Here is a 23,404-nt window from a genome sequence, read left to right as displayed (position 1 = left end):
ATCGTTACTGCCCAGGCCTCCCCTCTGTACTGAAACGGCAGGTCAGAATTTGTTGGCATTAGCGATGCTATCAGATGTAAGAAGGTATTCATCACTAATAAATAGATATACTTGTTACCTTGCTGGGTTGTCTTAACTTTGAGAAATACTGCAGTTTATTCTTTAGATCAGGTTCCCAAACATTTTGGTCTCAAGACCCCTTTATGCTCTTTCAAAAATTATTGAAGATTCTCAGTGATTGTTTGTTTATGTAGGTTATATCTGTCATGTTTACTGTATTTGAAGTTAATATTGAGAAAAATTTAAAACACAAGAATTTTCAAGCACACGTACCACCTGCTGGCAGAGCCTCTGAAAATATCTAATGTATACTAGTGAGAGAACTGGATTGAAGAGGGGGAATTTTATCTTAATATCACTAGGAAAATAGGTTTGGCCTTGCATATCCCCTAAAGGGACACAGGGACGCTGAGGGCCCCCCAAACGCACTGTAAGGACCACTGACTTAGATATTTGGTGACAATTACTGAGTACTTCATGGTGGGAATTTCAGAAATGGTGTCAGGAATTACTGAGTACTTCCTGACTCAGGTGGGAGAATATTGGGGACTTTCATGGTACCAAGAATTGGTACCACATGTGGGGCCCTATTCTATCCATGTGTAAGACAACCCTGTGTATCTGAAGAATGAGGTCATGTGTGTATTCGATGAAAATGATTTGGAATTTTTCATGACTGTCATAATCTTAGCCAGAATATTATAATCTGGAAATTTGATACTCAAGGTCAGTGTCGGAGACACCAGCCCAGCGTTATTGCGTAACAGTCTCCTTGGCAAATTCAGCCTCTTGATATGATCACTACCAAGAAAAGCACCAGGGGTTTTGGCTGTGTTTCTCACTACATGGTTAACCAAGTAACACTTACAGAACTACGTGTGAACATTCATATCCTCTTTTCTATTTATCGCCCTGCCTTAAACAAAAACCCTCTTCTAAAAATGTGGTATAAAGAGGTCATTCACAATGGAGGAAACTGTGTCAGGTAACATCATTAATCATTTTGATGGTTGGGTATCTTCCAGTTGGGTGTCCCAAAATTTGACAACCTGCGTCTAATCATTTACTTCTTCTTTTCAGATAGTTTTGAGACAGCTGTGCCACCAAATAGCCACATCATCTCAGAACCTGGAAAAAATATCACACTCACCTGTCAGCCTCAGATGACGTGGCCTGTGCAGGAAGTGAGGTGGGAAAAGATACAGCCCCATCAGATCGACCTCTTAACTTACTGCAACTTGGTCCATGGTGGAAATTTCACCTCCAGCTTCCCAAGAGAAATAGTGAACAACTGCAGCCACGGAGTGCAGAGCTTCATCATCATCCCCAATGCCAGGGCCTCAGACTCGGGGCTCTACGGCTGCCGCTTCCAGGCCAGCACAGGAGAAAATGAAACCTTCGTGATGAGATTGACCATAGCCGAGGGTGAGTACCAGACATCTTGCAGTGTCAAAAAGGGAAGAAGCCAACCCTCGTGGGTTGGTCTCTGCTTTTATTTATGGTAAACATGTCCATTTAATGTGCATATTCAACATTTTTTTAAATGGCTGAATTTAAATAAGTTGGCCGTTATTATAGTATTTAGTATTTCTTTGTCTTGTGAATCCATCAATCACAGATACAGCAATAAAAATCTTTCCAATTTTCTTATCTGCCACAGTGCTGAAATTTAAAAAGAAATCGGTAAAGGACTAAAAAACATATGGTATTGCCAGCCTGCGTGTTTCAGCTGCTGAACTCCTGTCTTCCCACTTACAGGAACGTTTTCGATGGTGGTGATAAGGTGTTAGAATCCCCATGAACCCCAGCAATAACAAGACACTCCTAGGCTGGTACAGCTGAATCAGGGCTGCGTTGAGTGGAAGTCAACAGGTGTTTGAGAATGTGGTTGCAAGTTTGGCAGACTGGAGTCGTTTTTTCTCTCAGTCTTTTTCAGATGTGGATGCAGAAACAGACTGATGTTACATCTTAACATTACTAGGAAAATAGGTTTGACCTTGCAGATCCTCGGAAGGGACACAGGGATCCCCAGGCCCTCCAAACATGCTATAGGAACCACTGACTTGGATATTTGGTGACATTTACTGAGTATAGTCTTTGTGCTGGTGAAATTGGCCTTTGGGGCTCTCACCCGAGCAGGCCCCCTCTGCACTATTTATGTATTAGGCATTTGTCTCTTTTGTCACAATGAAGCCCTAAATTTTGTTTCAGGACCTGCAAAACCTAGACCCACTTTGTATGAGTGTGAGGAAAAAGTGATGTTTTGTTTTGTTTTGTTTTTTACTGTCAGAAGTGCTAATATAGAGAGGCCCATATAGAGGTCTGTGTAGAAGCCTGTATTACAGTTGAGAGGAAGCAAGGCCATCCAGGCTCCCTCAGCTCCACCTCTTCCTCACTGTCAGGAGGTGGAAGAGAAAAGAATTTATTTTTGCCTTTCACTTTGCTCCCCCTTCCTCCCTTCCCTCCCCTTCCTTCCTTCCACCTGAGCAGGCCCTGTCCAAGACACAGCACTATTTGTGTATTAGGCATTTGTCTCTTTCATCACAATGAAGCCCTAAATTGTGTAAGATTCAGGCCCCACAAAACCTGGATCCACTTTGTATGAGTGTGAGAAAAAGTGATTTTTTGTTTTTTTCGCTTATGGAAGTATAAATATAGAGGCCCATGTAGAGTTCTGTGTAGGGGCCTGTACTCCAGTTCCCTCCTTCCCTTTCTCCCACCCTCCCCTCCTTCTTTCCTTCCCTTCCTTCATTCTCTAAGTCTGTTCCCTTCCCTTTTCTTTTCTTCCCTTCCTCTTCCCTTCCACATGTTTTCAGCCAGCCAATATTTACCTTGACTTTTAGAGCGAAGGCTTGCTAGGCTTTGGCGGTCCCTTTGTAGACTCTGCTTATGTTACAGACTGGTATTTCTTCCTGTGTTGAAAATGCAGAAGAAAAGGTTTTGTGTAAATGGAAGCCTCCACTACAGCTCTGTGTATAATAAGGAGAGCATTTTCAGTGGATAGCATCTTTTTATACACAATCACCTTGGACCACATCAGGCTTCCCTTGTTGTTCTTAAAGGGGTAGGGACCATGGTGAGACATACATTGGACTCATTGGACTTAGAGTTTAATGAAAATGAGTGGTTGGTGAAATATTTGGGGGAAGAAAAATTAGCAGAGACTCCACATCTTAAATGTTGACTCTGTTCCTTCAGACACAGACAAAAAGTATTTCTTACCTAAAAAAACCTTGTATTACAGAAGTATTTGTTGAAACTGGTCAGGAAAAAGAAACAGTGAAAGCAGATACTGACCCTTTTTTAGGGACCAAGACAGGAAACTATTCTATTTAGAAAAATGTCATGAAGGATCATTTTCAAATACATACAAGATCTTGTCCATTATATGCTGAAAAGGTAATTGTAAACATCTTAAATTATAGAGAAAATGAAGATAACAGATTTTAGGAGATTTAGGTAACAGATTTTAAATATGGTTGAATAACCGTATTTAACTCTTACTAATAAGTAAAAATGTCATTCATCTGTCCAAAGATGACTAAGTTTCTTTCACAAAACTATTTATTTGTATGTAAATTATAAACAATGTCAAAATCTGCCAGTGAAATGAAGATGACTAAATGTAACAGTCAGTATTGTTAGTGTACGTGTGTTTTGAACAGTTGCTTTTTCACATTCAGTTGACAGATTGAAAGAATGTCAACTGGACCTTGTATCCAACTGGACCTATTAAAAAGTTTTCATTGACAGAAGATGACAGCCATTAACTGTGTGTTTCTGTTTAATTCCTTTTTTCAGTTTTAATAACTGAAAGATTGAATATAACAAAATAGTTGCAAAGCAAAACAGATCATTTGTGTTTTCTCTGGTGCAATTTGATTATTTTAAGACTTGAGGCTCTGGTCAAAAATCAATGTGGAGATTAAAGCAGAGAAACAGATATAAGAAGATGTGGAACAGATTTAATTTATTTCAACTGTCAAGGGAAAGGTGATTGTGGCAGATTTTATAAATTGATGTACATACTTTTGTTAGTTCTCAACAACTTCTTTTATATCACATAGTATTGGATCCAAAAGAGAGGTTTTTAGTACTCTCATATTTATACGCACGAACACACACAGAGGGGCTCTTCCCCTGAATCCTACCCACCTACATTCATCTTCAGACAAGTACTAGGCCACTCAGCAGAGGACCTCTGCCAACCAAAAGGTCAGGTATCCAGGCCTTGTTTGGTTTTGAACAGAGGAGAAAATGGCAGAAGCAAGAGCTGAACTCAAATTTGCTATTGACTTTTTTGCTGAATTAAAAGAAAGATCTTTTTCCTGCACTTTGCACTTATGACCTAAAATGTAGAATAAAATAGTTTCAGACTGACGTTTCTGAATTTGAAATTTGCCTGGACTGATGAGCAAGGCAGAGGAATATGTGCTTATTGACAGTGACTACAGTTATTTTTGTTCCTTAATATCCTCTGCCTTATGACTTTATTTGTCATAAGTGTTTTAGGTGCCACTGAAAGAATTTGTCCAGTCTTTTAATATTAGTTAAATGATGTGCAGACTACTGTTGTTTAAACTAAGCTTATTGATTATAAAAGAATGAAGACAAAAGAAATAAAATCAGTTCTACTTTTGCACTGTTGGTGGGAGTGTAAATCAGTTCAAACATTGTGGAAGACAGTGTGGCAATTCCTCAAGGATCTAGAAATAGAAATACCATTTGACCCAGCAATTCTGATACTGGGTATCTACCCAAAGGATTATAAATTGTTCTACTCTAAGACACATGCACACATATGTTCATTGCAGCACTGTTTACAATAGCAAAGACCTGGAACCAACCCAAATGCCCATCAGTGATAGACTGGATAAAGAAAATGTGGCACATACACATCATGGAATACTATGCAGCCATAAAAAAGGATGTCCTTTGCAGGGACATGGATGAATCTGGAAACCATCATTCTCAGCAAACTGACACAAGAACAGAAAACCAAACATGGCATGTTCTCACTCATAGATGGGTGTTGAACAATGAAAACACATGGACACAGAAAGGGGAATATTACACACTGGGGTCTGTTGGGGGTTGGGGGGCTAGGGGAGAGATAGCAGGGGGTAAGGAGGTTGGGAGGGATAACACTGGGAGAAATGCCTGATGTAGGTGATGGGGGGGATGGAGGCAGCAAACCACCATGGTATGTGTATACCTATGTAACAATCCTGCAAGATCTGCACATGTACCCCAGAACTTAAAGTATAATAATAATTAAAAAAAATAAAATCAGTTCTTCCAGAAAGTTTCTGGGGGAGGCTAACATTGAACAAACTTCTGTTTGCCTTTGAAAAGTATAATTACTTGTGTCCTTGTATGATTGTCTTCCACCAGTGAGACCACTCAGGCAGGGTCATCAAGGTTCAAATGAGGCATTAATGATTAGAGCTGAGAAATGAGGGTGAAACAGGTTATGAAGAGTAACCCCAAATATGCAGGGGGAAAGGGGAGATGGTGTATGGGTGACTGTAGTCAAATGACTAGGTTGGTACGGAGAGTCTAAGTTTTGTATTAATATGGAATGAGGTAGGCTAAATTAAGTGTTGACAGTGAAAACCTGCATCTCATATAATTGTCAAGCAAAGCCATTGCTGGTTCTTGAGCAAAGATGGCAAAACAACAATCAAGAAATAATAAGTTGTTTTATAGTTTTCAGTGTGCAAGTCTTTAATATTTTTCGTTAAGTTTATTCCTAAGTATTTTATTTTTTTTATTGTTATTGGGAAGGGGATTTTTAAAATTCCTGTTTTGGATAGTTTGTTGTTTGTGTACAGAAACCTAACTGATTTTTATATGTTGATTTTGTATCCTCCCTCTTAACTGAATTTATTTATTGTTCAAACAGGATTTTTGTGGCATTTTTAGGGTTTTAAACATATATAATTATGTCATTGGCAAACAGAGATAATATTGCATTTTCCTTTCTGATTTGAATGCTTTTGTTTTCTTTTTCTTGCTTAGTGGCTCTGGTTAAGACTTCTTGTACTATGTTGAGCACAGGTGTTTAAAGTGGCCACCTTTGTTCCTGATCTTAGAGCAAAATTTTTCAGTTTTACATGACTCACTCCGATGTTAGCTGTGGCCTTTTTACAGATGGCCTTTATTGTGTTGGGGTAAGTTCCTTCTGTCCCTAATTTGTTGAAAGTTTTTATCACACAAAGATGTTGAATTTGTCAAATGATTTTTATGCTCCATTGTGATGATCGTGCGGCCTTTCTGTAGCATTTTGTTAATGTGGTGTATCATATTGATTGATTTACCTATGTTGAATCCTTGCATCCCAGGGATATATCTGACCCAATTAGAATCTACAGTCCATTTAATGTGATGGCGAATTTAGTTTGCTAATATTTTTGTTGAGGATTTTTTCATCTGTGTTCATTAGGGATGTCAGCCTGTAGTTTGTTTGTCTCCTCCCTCCCTCCCTCCCTCCCTTCCTTCCTTCCTTCCTCCATCTTTGTCTGCTTTTGGTATCAGGGTGATGCTGGCCTCATAAACTGAGTTTAGAGCTGTTTCTAAACTCAGGATTGGCACTGGTTCCTAGAATGTTTGGTAGAATTCATCGGTGAAGCCATCTGGTCCTAGGATCGGTGATGGGTCATGGGCCCCTGATCCACCTAGGCGGGGCACAAAGGTGTCCTTCACAGGGGAGAGAGATGCTGTCAGCATGGTTTGAATCTCAGTTTGTGCTTTCCACTACCTCAATACAGTCACACTTTCCTACTTTCTCCTTTTTCTAACCAACCTGCCAAGTTTCCACCACATTTACTTTCTTTCCTGTAGAGTTTCAGCCAGATCTCAATGTCTTTATGTTTTTTCCACATCAGAGAAAACTGCTTTCCTGTCATTGAAACACTAAGCATCTTGAATTTCTCAAAATTTTATAGTCTGAAAATTGCTACCCTTGAGTGACTTCATAACTGCATTTATTTGTATTGATTGATTGATTGAGACTGGCTAATTTTTAGATTTTTGGTATACATGGGGTTTCACTGTGTTGCCCAAGATGGTCCTGAGCTCAAGCAATCCCTCTGCCTTAGCCTCCTAAAGTGCTGAGAGTGGTAGTGTGAGCCACCATGCCTGGCCTGCATCTATTTGTAATGTTCCAAACAAGAGCCAAAGATTGCAGGCTCTTGTTATCAGAAGTTAATTGAGATTAAGGATTATGGCATCCGTTTAAAGCCGTCAAAGCATCTTTTCAGAATATGCCCTGGAAATGTTCTTGAGCAATTATGTTAATGTTTCTATTCATTCTAGTAGGGGCTGTGTCCATTTTAGTTTTAAGCCTTCTACCTCTTTTGTTTCCTGATTTTTTTAAATCAATGTCTAACCTTTGAGGTTTACTGATTGTTGATCAAAGAAACTGAAATTTCAATAGATCAATTGCAATGTTTCGAGAGAATACTTTCATAAACTTTTGTTTATGCATATAACTTCCAGAAAGGCCTATTTAATTTTTTAACTTTCATTTTCTTATTTTGCACTTTTAATATAAGTGGCACATAATTGCTGGTCACCTGAACAGAGGATGGGATTAATAAATTAACATTATAAAAGTATTCACTAGGAAATCATAGTACCACGCCTAAGAGAATCTTCCCAGATATTTCTTCTGGGAATATGTGAGGTATAGGATTGACACAGAGGAGGGATAGGGGAACAGAGTGCTGTAATATGTCCTATATAGATGATACATCTTATATACTCAGATTATAAATCTTGCCTGTAGTTATACAGGCTTGGGGAAGGATACTGACTTTGAGACTCCGTGCTCCTGAGTTGGGTTAAAAAAATATTGAAGAAAGAAAATAAATGTTACTTATTTCCTTGGCTTTTGATTTCTGTCTAAAACCAACCAGTTTACTCCCAGCCCATTTGGATTCCAGAAGAGTTTCAGGTTGTAGACAAGACAGTTTTTTTTTAAGGATTCTATTAATCCAGAACCTTTTGTCCCACTCCTATGAATTTAGAATGGATATGAAGCTTGTAGACATGAGGATTGTCTGAGCTGGTGTGCACTGGGCTGACAGATATGTCCCTTTCCATGACGTTTTGTGGTGAACCTCAGCCTCTTATTATCTTTACCTACATGGAAAGTAAAATGTCCATGACAGTTAATTTATATGATGGAGGCACACGACCAGAATCCCAGAGCACCATGTCACTGCTCACAAGCTAAAATAGCCTCTGCTGAAACAGATCAACCACAATTTTCAGCTCAATTTAGTTTTCTCAGGGAAACTGGGTATCCAGATGAAACATAGTTTCCAAAATCACAAGTAAGTTGATTACTCAATCATGGCAATTATGTCGTTTCATCTTTACTTTACCGTTGCCTCTGCCCAGATCATTTTTTTAAATGATACACTGCATTTAAAAAATGCAACTGGTCAGTTAATTTGTTTTGTAAGCCCTACTATTGATTTATTCATTTTTTTGAACACACAAAAACCTAGAATGTTTGGCTGCAATCATTTTTTATACATACTATATTCGTGTAGAAAAATAAGCTATTGAATTCAATAATAGTGATAAGTTATTGTCAGAGGGAATGAAACTCTAAAAGGTCACACACTGAATTTACTTGATGACACTATTATATGGAGAACATTGTTGACTGTATATTGCTACCTCACGTACATGAAGCAAGTTCTAACTGAACACCACTATACACAATGCAAGTTTGTAGAATTAGAAAGCACTTGATCTTAGGAACTGCTGTTCTACAGGTGGACCTTTATCCTCAGATTGAATTTTCAACTCTTCATGAAGTTTTTCTCTCCCTAGGAGCTTAGACTACAAGTAGGGATTCAAATTCAGACAAACATACTGATTTTCTTCCCACTTAACATCTACACATGGTGCTTTTGGAGGCTGAGGTGGTAAGATCCCTTGAGCCCAAGAATTCGTGGCTGTGGTGAGCTATGACTGCACCATTGGACCACAGACTGGGCAACAGAGCAAGACTCTGCCTCAAAATAAATAAATAAAATAAAGAAAAATAAAGGAAAAAATAGTCAATGCATGGCCACATTATTCGATACCTTTCAAAGGACTCTGACTGTAAAATAACCATTTATACTTTATTGTCATATATGGAATTTACATTCGAAAAGCACTTGGGAATTGTTAACCGCCCAAGGTAGTCTCTTAGAGCCTTATTAAAAACTGAACGTAAATGATTGTGCAAAGATTTCTCCAAAGGCAAGTAGAAATTACTTAAAATGTAAAAATAAAAAAGTTCTTATAAGATTAATAGCATTTCATTCTTAGTAGAAATTCTGATTTAAGTATTATAACGCTATCAGTTGATTACTTTGAACTTCATCTGAAGTGTTTCAAACATTACTGACATGACTTCTGATAAATAGTCAAAGGCAGCGTACTGGGTTTGTGGAGGACTATGTTATTTAAGAGGATGGAAAATGAAGAAGAAAACATATCTGTCATAAGTAGAGGTAGATTTGAACTCCAGTTTGTATCTTCAAATTATTATTTATACTAAAATGACTCAGAGATTTAAAAAATACATTTATTCAACAGAGGAATATAAGGTTTTAGATACAACTTTTATACAATAAATATTTTGCAATCTTCATTGAGCACTCCAAAATTTATTTCCAGGATTAATTCAATGTTTTTAACTTTGGTAGAATTCAGAGTAGCATGGTGTTCACAATCCTTTAGACGTGAGTGATGTTTTAATTAAGTAAATCAGAGGGAGAGATTCTTTCACAGGTATCAAGTTGAAATGGTAATACTCTCAGTTGGATTGGTGGAACGTGGCTTTAGCTATGTTGGACAGTGAGTGAAAAGAAAAAACCTTATTGTGATGATGATGGACATAGGCAAAATGAAAAGTAGATATTGAGATGAGAAGATTTCATTAACAAAGGGTGGGGTATTTTCTGTAGGATGCAAAGTGCAGATGAACCCATGGGAGGCAAATTTATACATATAAAAATACAGGCTCATGAAGTATCCTGATGTCACTGTATTTTGAGTTTTCACTTCTTATGTATAGCATTAGGATTGATTATTCACTCTTTAAATTGTGTGTGTGTGTGTGTGTGTGTGTGTGTGTGTGTGTGTGTGAGTGTATAAGAGTAACAAGTTTATTTTTCAGCCTGCCATATGGTAAGCACTCAACAAATACACATGATGGCGTGGGCAATTTTACAACCACACTTAACATGCACACATGCCAAATCCCAAATAGTTTAATCAAAACAAGTCGTTTTGCTTTTATATTGACTACTATTTTCTCTTCCTTATCCAGCAAATAATCAGTTCTGAAATCTGATCATGTGATTCCTTTTTAAATTATTGGCTCTTTTTAAAAAAGAACAATGAGATGGGTAATTGAACTCTAGAGCATAAAGCAGCAGATTTTGAAATTATTCCTAGTTATTATTTCTTATAGCCAGGCATAGGCTATCATGTTTTGTAGAGCATTTAGTGATTTTTTTTCATAAAATGGTTTAAAATTGGATAGAATATTTGGAGGTAAATATTCAGCCTAAGGCTTGCTGAAGTTCATATTCCGAAAAGATCTGTATAACATTTGTAGCACCTTTAGATACAGTCTGTGTAAATGCTATATATAGTTTGCATTTTGAAGTTTTAAAAATATTGTTTTTATTTTTAGTTTTATGTTTTTTGAGACAAGGTCTTGCTCTTCTGCCCAGGCTGGAGTGCAATGGCGCGATCTCGGCTCACTGCTACCTCCTCCTCCCGGTTCAAAAGTGTTTCTTCTGCCTTACACTCCCGAGCAGCTGGGATTACAGGCGGCCACCACCACACCCAGCTAATGTTTGTATTTTTGGTAGAGATGGGGTTTCACCAAGTTTGGTCAGGCTGGTCTGGAACTCCTGACCTCAGATGATCCACCAGCCTCGGCCTCCCAAAGTGCTGTGAGCCTTCGCACCCGGTCACATTTTGAAGTTTTCTAAGGACCCAAGGAAAAAGTTACAAGTAGCCGTTATAAGAATTAAGTGTCACAAGGCCTTGTCTTGGCCGCTAAATGATAAACACATGTAGCATGTATCTATGTGTGCCAGTGGCTGTTCTGAGAATTTACTCCTAATTACTTATTCATTTGTCACAGCAGCCTGACTCCCCTCATTTGACCTATGAGGAAAATGAGGTGTGGAGAGTTTACACGACTTATTTAGGCTTTGTAGCTAATAAGTGGAGGGACGGGGATTCAGATCCAGGCTGACTGGCTTCAGAGTTCTTATTCTTGGCCCCAGCACTACTTTTCTGCACAAAGTGGAAGATAAAAACTACTCTCATCAGGAGACTCATCACAACAGAAGCTGGTGACTGTGGAGCTGCAGAGCATCCTTCTTCAGGAGGTTTATACAAGCTATAGGTTTCAGGCTGAACCAACATCTAGAGCAAGTTTAGGCAAAGGAGTGGGGGGACGTGGTCTCCCACTATTTTATTTCAGCTCTGGTTACTTCAGCTGACCCCAGTGCTGTGGGGGGAAGTTCTCCTCTACCTCCCTGCCTTTTTTACAGGGGCTTGTGTACAACATGGAGTCATGTGAGGCAGGCTGTCCACACAGTGCCATGAGGGACAGGCAGTCAGGTAGCAGGCGGGAAGGTCTAGAAGGGAGATGCTCATTGCTGGTCAAGTCAAATCCATACCAGGAACAGATTAGGGGAACTTTAGGAGCAGCATCTGGGCAGAGGAGACCTGATGACAGCTCAGGTCTCATAGGCACAGCTTCTGGCCACAGCAAAGCACCTGATCCACATGTCCTCACCAGATCCACCCACTGGATGCTTCCTGTGTGGAAAAGCCTACTCCCTGGAGCAACTTTCCAGGATTCTGCTAAAAGTTCCCAAGCACACCCTTCCTTCCTCCTTGTGAGGCTCCTCCTTCCTTCACTTCCTCTCAAATCCTGCTCTCTTGCTCTTGTGCACAGACCTTAATGGCTTCTTGTTTTTGTCAGGTTTGTCAAAGATTGGATGGTTGTAGATATGTTGTGTTGCCTCTGAGGCCTCTGTTCTGTTCCATTGGTCCATATCTCTGTTTTGGTGCCAATACCATGATGTTTTGATTACTGTAGCCTTGTAGTATAGTTTGAAGTCCGGTAGTGTGATGCCTCCAGCTTTGCTCTTTTTGCTTAGAATTGACTTGGCTATATGGGCTCCCTTTTGGTTCCATATGAAGTTTAAGGTGGTTTTTTCCAGTTCTGTGAAGAAGGTCATTGGTAGCTTGATGGGGATAGCGTTGAATCTGTAAATTACTTTGGGCAGTATGGCCATTTTCACGATATTGATTCTTCCTAACCATGAACATGGAATGTTTCTCCATCTGTTTGTGTCCTCTCTTATTTCGTTGAGCAGTGGCTCGTAGCTCTCCTTGAAGAGGTCCTTTACATTCCTTGTTAGTTGTATTCCTAGGTATTTTATTCTCTTTGTAGCAATTGTGAATGGCAGTTCATTCTTGATTTAGCTCTCTTGAAGACTGTTATTAGCGTATAGGAATGCTTGTGATTTTTGCACATTGATTTTATATCCTGAGACTTTGCTGAAGTTGCTTATCAGTTTCAGGAGATTTTGGGAATGGCTTCTTGAAACCAGAGCTGCAGTAATCAGAATATTAGTCTCTTCTTCCTTAGGGATAACGAGGGTGTCACCTCTAAAATCTTGCCCCCAAAACAAAAGTTTATTTTCCATATTAAAACATTCTGAACATATATGTTCTCTCATGTTTATGTAGTTTATATATTACAGCTAAATACATAATATATTTAAATGGTATACCATGCCTATTGTCTGTCTTGTTACAACCTGCAGACAGCAGGCTGTTTATTTCACTGCAGCATTTGGAAAATTTCCTATTATTTCCTGAGGATAAGCACAATGGTAACACTGTAATGTAGAATTATACCTGATTAAACAACAGTAATGATAAAAATGTGCTGGAAAAATATAATTAGAAACAAAATCTCCTCCCTACCCAGAAAACAACTCCACAACGGTAGAAAACAAAATAATTTTGCTATTGAATAAGCACTAAATCAGAATATAATACATATCACAGGTAACCTCCTAAGAGATTGCAAAGACAAATCTCACTCTCTCATACAGCCAAGTAGATACAAGCCATTACATACATGCTCTAAAGATGAATGATAACTAGTCTGAGTAAGAGGACTTGTCAGTCATTCGTGATGAATGTTTCATCCTAGATTCAACTGGTATTTGGGGGTGACTATATGTGTAAGCTAATAATTGGCTTTATCCAAAGGAAAAATAAACTTCTCATATCTTTATGACAATGGGTACTTTTGCACCTTGAGGAGGTGCTTGTGGTAGTCTCCTACCCTCTCAGACTGGGAGGTAAGGGTGCTATCTTTGTTGATGATTACATTTCAAAGGGATGGCTCCCAGGTCCTTGAGAAAGACATTTATCCATCAAAAGCTGACAAGGGACTTATCTGGCTGTTAAAAAGATATGCGATGTGCATATCTTTCAAAGAGACAGAGACAGAACTGCCAATTACCAGTGTTCTAAAGTCAATACCCTAAGAAAGGAGGGAGGAGAAACCCACGGGCAGGCTGGGGGTCAGCTGCTGGAGCTCCCCTGGCAGGCGCTCCCTAGAGTAGAGCAGTGTTTCTCAAAGCTGCTCTGTGGAACCAACATCAGAATCATCTGATACGCTTGCTAAAAGATGTGGATTCCGGGGACTTGTTCCCAGGCCGATGAATCAGGGTGATATTTCACAAGGCTCCGTATGATAATTTGTTTTGTTTTGTTTTAGAGACAGGGTCTGGCTCTGTCATCCAGGCCTGGGGATACAGTCCTTAGGAAAGCCTTCCTGCAAGTTTGGCTCACTGTGGGCATGTGGGAACTTGGATTTTTGGAAGCTTTTGACCATTCTGTAACTGATGGGATGGTTTATTCAGTCTAAACTGTTTATACAGTTCATGTGGTTTATGCTAAACACCTGCTTTTCTTTGGAGATATCAGCCAGTCCTTCTGACTTTGCCCAGGCAGCTTACCCCTTTGCTGATTTGCCTTAGATTTTTCTGCTGTCATAAATCTGAGCCGTGAGCATGGCTGAAGGCTGAGTGCTGTGCATCCTTCCAGCAAATCCCAGGTCCTGGGGAGGGGGCACCCTGAATACAACTGTGAAATAGCATGTTGGTTGCCTTTTAATACTAATAGTTCATTTTAAGATGGTATTTCTCTCACATTGCTATAAGAACATATACATTCTCATACTTGTTTTATTTGAAGTTTACAGACACAATAGACCTTATTTTTGTAGGTAATAAGTAGTGAGACGTTTTATATACATGAATCTTCAAAATTTAGTAAAGCTGATTCCTTGTATGCACCAAGTTTTAAAATTATCATTTTTAGATGGAAAGAATTCTAAGCTGGATAGCATATTTCTTTGCCTCACTAAACAGAGAATAATAGAAACAACCATCTTGTGACTGTCCTGGTGTCCTCTGAGCACCGAGTCTTGCACTTTGCTGTATGTGGTGGGCTACAATAAGAAGCAAGATGGTTAAGCTCCACTTTAAATTATCTTGTATCATTATACTCTTGTATGTTTGTTTTAATTTGGTCTCCTCACTCAATACAAAGCATCACCTACCTCATTTATTTCCCTCAATAGCCCAGTCTATTTTTTTGCCATTTTTCTAGTTTTTTATTTTTAATCCATTATAACAGGAAGCCAGATTCCCAAGAGACACTTTATAAGTCAAAGGTAACGGTATCTACTTGACAGTCTCACTGCTATGCTTATCCAACCAGAGAACTTGTTGCATCTACTTCATTTTCTTTTCTATGTACTTGGTATTTAGTTTCTAATTCCTGATTTCAGTCAAGGCATGCACAAACATGAATACAAGAGCCCTGGAAATAAAACTAAACAGAAACAGTCTTGGCTAGGCCATACAAATCACTCAGAGCCCGGTGTGGTGCCTCCTGTCTGTTACCAAGGTGCTTTGGGAAGCCAAGGTAGGAGGATTGCTTGAGGTCTAGAGTTCAAGACCAGCCTGAGCAACATAGTGGGATCTTGTCTCTATAAAAATTAAAAAAAAATATTAGCCTGGCATGATGGCATGTCCCTGTGGCCCCAGCTACTTGGGAGGCTGAGGTAGGAGGACCACTTAGAACCCAGGCCTGCTACGTGAACTCTTTTCTGCACACTAGTCCACTACGCTAGTGAGCGAGATATGCGCCGCTATTCACAGTCTGACTTTTGAAGCATCTCTACAGTTTCCTCTAAATATTGTGTTCATAAAAGTTGAGGAAAGAGTGCAAGAAGTATAAGGCTAAGAAATAGTTGTGTAAAATATGAGACATCTAACACAAAGGAGTCAGCCTTAACATTTTTTCTGAATAAAAGTGTCAATTTGAAGATATTCTCATCTATTTGTCCTCATGTGCTGACTTAAATACCCTTGCCATACACCAATTTCTGTAGAGAACTTATGGCCCACATTACTGAATTATGCTACATTATGGCGCCAGAAAAGGGAGCTAATGCAGTCATTCTATATTGTGTAGGTAAAACTTACATACAGACTATTTTAGACTATATGTTTCTCAAGTGACATAAACCTTTAAAGTGTTTGAACTATTTGGGAGAACTATTTTCAATGTAAAGAAAGTTTCCCACCTGATATATATTTTTTAAATGCCACCAAGAGAGGCAAATTGTAGCAAAATTTGTACATCAGGTGGGAAACTTGCTTCCCTGATTGGTTTGTTCTATAATGACAGGAAAATTATGTAAATTCTCTGGGCCTTATGTTTCTTAGTTAAAGCCTGATAATACTTTTATTTTGAGGAAGAGTAGTTGTTATTTACTCAGGAGAAGGATTAGAGGTTGAAGTCATGGCCCTTTAATTTTCTGAAAATAATCTACACCTTAGGACCTTCTTGCTATAAAACAGGGAAAGGCTTCTGAAATACAAAGAGTATAAAACTGATTTATCTGGACAAAGAAAGTTGACCTTTGAAAACTTGGAATAATATTACTATACCAGTATCCACTTGATGCATATTTCAGGCATATAGGAAAATTCAGCAAACTGGGCTACTACTATGTCCTGTGGACTGCCAAAGCAACAGTTATTTTATATATGTTTAACAACAGTACCTGTGGCTTTCCCTAGGTAGGTGAGTCTAGCTGCAGGAGCAAGCATGGTCTGCCATGCACACCTGCTTCCATGTGACATCTCAACATGAAAAAAATAGAAACAACTTATCTCTTTAATCCTCATTTGGAATGTGTCTACATAAAATATAAATGCATATATAATATATGCATGATTAATAAGTTAAATTGTTTGGTGCTTTAAGCATTGAAAGCACCTCTACATCCTTTATTTAAGTCTCACAGCTACCCTTGTGGTTAATTTTTTATCACCATTTTGCGGTTGCCAAAAAAAGTATCTAAAACATTAAGTGTCCTCAGTGAGGTCTTCCAGGGAAAAGAATTAGAAGACAAGGCTAGGCCCCAAGGCTTTTCTCCTCAGTCTTGGTGTTTTCAGTAAACCAGTGTCTGAAGTGGGACAAAGGCTGACTATCTGTCTACATCATATAAAAAGTCAAAACTTGGAGTGACCTGAAAATTCAAATCTGTCAGCTCACCAACATCTGCTCTGTGTGAACTCACTATGTGTGGTCCATCTGCACACAAAATGAGGCCCAATATTTCACTTTTTTATCTAAAAAAATTAATATTTTTAGTCAACAAATAATATTTGTGTATATTTTGGGGGTACAATGTGATATTTTGATATATGTATACAATGTGGGGTGATTAAATCAAGGCAATTAACATATCCACTGCCTCATTTACCTGTGATTTCTAAGGTGAGGCATTTGAAATTTACTCTGTTATTTTAAAGTATACATTATTATTGACTATAGTCACTCTGCTGTATGATAAATCTTAAAACATGGCTGGGCATGGTGGCTCATGCCTGTAATCCCAGCACTTTGGGAGACTGAGGAGGGTGGATCACTTGAGGTCAGGAGTTTGAGACCAACCTGGCCAACATGGTGAAACCGTGTCTCTACTAAAATACAAAAATCAGCTGGGTGTGGTGGTGTGCACCTGTAGTCCCAGCTACTTGGGAAACTGAGGGAGGAGAATCGCTTAAACCCAGGAAGTGAAGGTTGCAGTGAGCCAATATCATGCCACTGCACTCCAGTCTGGGTGAAAGAACAAGACTCTGTCTCAAAAAAACAAAACAAAACAAAACAAAAAAACTCAAAACTTATTCCCTTTGTATATCTGAAATTTTATACCCTTTGACCAACAACCCCCATTATCTCTCTCCCCATCCTCCTGTACAGCCTCTGGTTACCATCATTCTACTTTCTACTTCTGAAATATTAACTTTTTTAGGTTCTATATTTAAGTGAGATTATGTGGTATTTGTCTTTCAGCAGTGTGCGAGGGTTCTGTTTTTCTGTTTTCTCCACATCTTTGCCAACACTTTGTTTCCCTCCCTCCCTCTTTCCTTCCTTTCTTCCTTCCTTCCTTCCTTCCTTCCTATTTCTTCCTTTCTTTCCTTTCTTCTTTCTTTTTCTGAAACACAAATTCCCATGTATTTATTACTGAACCTATCTACTAGTGCAGAGCACATAAAGAGAGTGAAAATATATTCCCAATCAATCATGTTTGAATGTCCAGATAGTGGTGACATTAGCAGCTCAATATGCTGAGATGATCTTGACCTTGACACAGCATCAATATGTGTGCCATCTCATCTGCAATTCCTTATAAACCCAGCTTGGTTCTTCTTCAGTGTCTCCATTTTGGAGTTGTATCTGATTTTATTTCCAGCATTTATCTGAATCCACTGGGGATTGAGATGATTTTGCTTTCATTTCTTGGCCAGGAATTGCTTGTTCCTGAAAGTCTTATGAGAAAACGTGGTGAGAAATGGAGTCAACCACATACACCTTGATGAGGGGGAAAAACCACTCATTATCTGTCATCTTTTTGATAGAGCCATTCAAACAGGTGTGAGGTGGTATCTCATTGTGGTCTTAATTTGCATTTTCCAGCCTAATGCTGGACATTAGAGAGTCAGGATCTGTGGGTTTCCCCGGCATGTTCTTTGGTCCAGTTATTTAGGTTCTAAGTTACTTAGTTTCTTCACTCCCTAACTCCACCCCAACCCTAACAGAGGATAAACTATAGGCGTGAATGGCCGCTCTTGCCTGTGGAACTCTGAGGAAAGGGACTGACAATATTTCTATCATGAGCCTTTTCTAAGAGTTTATAACTCAGCCATAAATACTTGTCATTGGCAGAAACTTAGCCTAGAGGGTCGCAGTCCTGGAGTAAATTATTCATTTATATATTTTACTGGCTTGCTTTAAATGGTTTTAACTGTATTTATCTCTTGTGATGGAAGGAAAAATAATGGCCTTATGGTTCAAGACACTTTTGTCCTCCTGTGAATCAACACAGCATTGGGATATAAATGAAAAAAGTCAGCAAAAAAGTGGCTTCTGGAAATAATTCTTCTTTTTTAAAGAGAAGGGTTTAAGGGCTGACATGACTCAACCTGAGATCTATTAGCAAAACTTAAAGAAAAAAGTAAATGTTATGAACTATTGATTAACTTCCAAAGCATCCATACCCATTTGCTTTTCTTTTTTATTTTCCCCAGTCATCCAGGGCTCAGCAAGGTGCAAGGTTACCCAGCCTCGTTCTAAGCCGGGTTCATTCATGTGGAAGCTGCAGGCAGGGCAGGGAATGGAGTGAGAAGCCGTGTTGGCTACAGGCTGGGCCCCTTTACAGTGAAGTGTCTCTGGATTGAATCTCTACCTGACCCCTGTGCTTTCTTTCACCTTTATTTCTTAAGAAAAAATCATGTTTCCTTAATTGTTTTTAAATTGTCTAGGACTTTTCAAAAACAATGTATGTTCAGCGAAATCAGGTATTGTGGTATTAGGATATGCAGATATGCAGGTTTTCATCACAGGTCCTGGCTCCAAACTCCCAGGGTCCTTGTTATAATGTCAGAGCACTTTAGACCTCAGGAAACAGAAGCTCGCTCTCTGACCTTCTCCTGTCCTTTCTTCTGCCCAAGGTAAGACGCTAATCTGAATATGAGCGAAAAGACCCTCATTCCAGAGAGGATCCCACCCCATACCTAGAGGGGAGACTGCTACACAGAGAGGCCAAGAAAAGTCTGAATAGACAGGTCTTGTGGGTTTAGATGATATGCTTTTTGTCCATTCCCATTTCTACGGGGTTGTCAGTCATGCCCATGTAATGAAGCCTCCATAAAAATTCGGAAGGATGGGGTTTGGAGAGCTTCTGAATAACTGAATACATGGAGGCCCCTGGAGGGTGGCGTGGACAGGGTGGGCCTGGGAGCTCTGTGCCCCTTTACACATACCTCACCCTATGCATCTCTTCATTTGTATCTCTTGAAATATCCTTGATAATAAACTGACAAATGTATTTTCTTGAGTTCTGTGGGCCACTCCACCAGATTAACCAAACCTGGAGAAAGGCCATGGGAACCCCAGCTTGAAGCCCATCAGTCAGAGGTTCTAGAGGCCTGGACTTGCAATTGGTGTTTGAAGAGTGGGTTGGCAACAGGGGAAGGGATGTCTTTGGGACTGAGCCCCCAATCTGTGCAATCTGATACTATCCTCTGGTAGATAGTGTTGGAATTGAATTGATGGACACTCAACTGGTGTCTATTACTTGGTGTATAGGAAAATCACCTACAGCTTTGGTTTCAGGAGTCTGTGTTGACAATTGTTGAGGTAATGTGAGAGCAGAGGAAAAACACAATTTGAGAGAGTGTTTTTCTATGCAAGTGTCAAATCTGTCTTTACTTACCACTTTGTCTATAGTACCAGACATACAGTATACCTTGAAATACTTTGTGTTTAAAGACTGAGTAAATGAGTGGATCTGATCCAAGTGGTGAAACATTTCTAAAAAGAGGTTACAAATAGGTAACACATTTCATATGAAAGAATACATCTGACGTTTAGATTCATATTTGGGCAGTGTGATACAAATGTTTGTACTTTCAAGTGGATTATACTGTTCAAGTCATATAAATTAGACCTTAATAAAGAAAGCCACCTTAATCGTTAAGTATTCTGAGTCTATTTTTAAAAAAGATTTCTACAACCTGTACTTTAACCCCAAAGATTGGATAGAATATTCTGTTTTAAGCCTGCAGACTTTAATTTTTTTGTACTGTGTTTTTCTGATTACAAAAGTAACACATCATCTAGAAAATTTGGAAAATGTAAAAACGCCCAAAGAAAACAAGTGCTTAAAATTAAAAAAATAATAATAATTAACTGTCAAATAAAGATAGAATATATTCAGGCAATGCAATGTGATGATTTGATGTATGTAAACAAGGTGCAATAATTACCACAATCAAATTAATTAACTCATCTACCACCATCCATACTGTATAGTAGGTCCTCAGAACTTATTTATCTTATAACCAAAAGTTGGTATTCTTTAACCAATGCCTCCCTTTTTTCTGCACTCCCAGGTCCTTCCAATCACTGTTCTATTCCCTGCTTCTGTAAGTTCAAGTTTCTTAGATTCCACATACAAGTGAGATTATACAGTATTTGTCTTTCTATGTCTAGCTTATTTCACTTAGCATAATGTCCTCCAGATTCATCCATGCTACCACAAATGGCAGGATTTCATAGCAAAAGAACAACCCAATTAAACAGTGGGCAAAAATTGACATTTTTCCAAAGAAGACATAACACTCGCCAATAGGTATATGCAAAGGTGCTCAACATTACTAGTTATCAGGGAAATGCAAATCAAAACCACAGTGAGCTCTCACCTCACACCTATTAGAATGGCTGTTACCATAAAGATGAGAGAGGGCAAGTGTTGGTGAGGATGTGGAGAAAAGGGAGCCCTTGTACACTGTTGGTGGAAATATAAATGGGTACAGCCATTATTTGTACAGAATGGAAATTTCTCAAGAAATTAAAAATAGGCCAGGTACAGTGGCTCACCCCTGTAATTCAGCACTTTGGGAGGCCAAGGTGGGTGGATCACCTGAGGTCAGGAGTTTGAAACCAGCCTGGCCAAATAGCAAAACCTCATCTCTACTAAAAATACAAAAATTAGCTGAGCATGGTGGCAGACACCTGTAATTGCAGCTACTTGGAGACTGAGGCAGGAGAATCGCTTGAACCTGGGAGGTGGATCTTACAGTGAGCCAAGATTGCACCACTACACTCCAGCCTGGGTGACAAGAGTGAAACTCCATCTCCAAAACAAAACAAAAAAAGAAATTAAAAATAAAACTATCATATGAACCAGCAATCCTTCTGATGGGTATATACACAAAGGAAATGAAATCAGAATCTTGAAGAAATATCTGCACCATGTATGTATTGCATCATTGTCCACAATAGTCAAGATGTGGATGCAACCTAGGTGTCCATCAACAGATGAATGGATAAAGAAAACGTGGTACATATACGCAATGGAGTATTATCAACCCTTAAAAAAAGAAGGAAATCCTGTCACGTGTGACAAGGTGGATAAACCTGGAGGACATTATGCTAAGTGAAATAAGCCAGACACAAAAAGAAAAAATTCTGCATGACTTAACATATTTGTGGAATCTATGTTTAAAAAGTTTAAAAATAAAATGTTTGCTTATTTGTCTTAGTTTTCCATTGCAGTAAAGTTTGTAAACTAATGAGTGGGTCTACACTTTGAGATCTTATGAAAAAATATGCAGCTAAATAGTGGATAAAGTGAGAATAAATTATCTGAGGAAAAGATGGGGAAGAACTGGCTGAAAGGCATGGTTTTCAGGTTGCAGTAGGTTTCCAGACAGCCTGGGTGTCACAGTACAAGCGCTCAAGCTTTGATTTCAGGAGGAAGGGAAATTGTGTTGCCCTTTCAGAGCCTGGCCCCATTTTAATGGTGGGGTGATTGGCAGGTTCACTGTCCCAAGAGAAATGGCAACTAAGACAACTACTGGGTTTCAATTCAATCCCATTCTCAGCAGCAGTTATTGATGGGGTTCTTCTCTGTGGGAAGTGTTCACAATGTGCTCTGTGGGTTGGGGGCTGTGAGGTGTGTTGTGTGCAAGAGGATGTAACAAAAACATAAAATGTTCGAGGGGGACTTGGGCAGATCTCTCTGCAGAAACCCTACAAGCCAGAAGAGAGTGGGGGACAATATTCAACATTCTAAAAGAAAAGAATTTTCAACCCAGAATTTCATATCCAGCCAAGCTAAGCTACAGAAGTGAAGAAGAAATAAAATTCTTTACAGACAAGCAAAATGCTGAAAGATTTTGTCACCACCAGGCCTGTCTTATAAGAGCTCTTGAAGGAAGCACTAAATATGGAAAGGAAAAACTGGTACCAGCCACTTCAAAAATGTAACAAATTGTAAAGACCATCAACACTATGAAAAAACTGCATCAACTAATGGGCAAAATAACCAGTTAGCATCATAATGTTAGAATCAAATTCATCATAACAATAAATTAACCTTAAATGTAAATGGGCTAAATACCCCAATTAAAAGACACAGACTGACAAATTGGATAAAGAGTCAAAACCCATCGGTGTGGTGTATTAGGAGACCCATCTCATATGCAAAAACACACATAGGCTCAAAATAAAGGGATGGAGGAAGATTTACCAAGCAAATGGAAAGCCAAAAAAAAAAAGCACAGGTTGAAATTTTAGTCTGATAAACCAGACTTTAAACCAACAAAGATTGAAAGAGACAAGAACATTACATAATGGTAAAGGGGTCAATGCCAGAACTCAGGATTAAGAAACTCACTCAAAACTGCACAACTACATGGAAACTGAATAACCTGCTCCTGCATGACTACTGGGTGAATAATGAAATTAAGACAGAAATAAAATAAATTATTTGAAACTAATGAGAACAAAGATACTATGTACTAGAATCTCTGGGACACAACTAAAGCAGTGTTTAGAGGGAAATTTATAGCACTAAATGCCCACAGGAAAAAGTGGGAAAGATCTAAAATCAACACCCTAACATCACAATTAAAAGAACTAGAGAATAGTTTGAAGTCCGGTAGTGTGATGCCTCCCACTTTGTTCTTTTTGCTTAGAATTGACTTGGCTATGCGGGCTCTCTTTTGGTTCCATATGAAGTTTAAGGTGATTTTTTCCAGTTCTGCGAAGAAGGTCATTGGTAGCTTGATGGGGATAGCATTGAATCTGTAAATTACTTTGGGCAGTATGGCCATTTTGACGATATTGATTCTTC

The 23,404-nt window shown here is 38.9% G+C and overlaps 1 protein-coding gene across 6 annotated transcripts in view; it reads left to right on the top strand.

The window, feature by feature from the left end:
* Positions 1-23,404, top strand: part of CD226 (CD226 molecule) — a 115,168-nt gene that overhangs the window by 75,400 nt on the left and 16,364 nt on the right. For all 6 annotated transcript variants that reach the window (XM_037738125.1, XM_017527513.2, XM_017527517.2 and 3 more), the window contains exon 4: positions 1,141-1,485. In XM_037738125.1, coding sequence (XP_037594053.1) covers positions 1,141-1,485 — 345 coding nt within the window. The remainder of the gene's footprint in view (positions 1-1,140; positions 1,486-23,404) is intronic.

This window comes from Cebus imitator, unplaced genomic scaffold (assembly GCF_001604975.1).
Source record: "Cebus imitator isolate Cc_AM_T3 unplaced genomic scaffold, Cebus_imitator-1.0 Scaffold49, whole genome shotgun sequence".
Taxonomy (NCBI): Eukaryota; Metazoa; Chordata; class Mammalia; order Primates; family Cebidae; genus Cebus; species Cebus imitator.
This window is presented reverse-complemented; position numbering and strand designations above follow the sequence as displayed.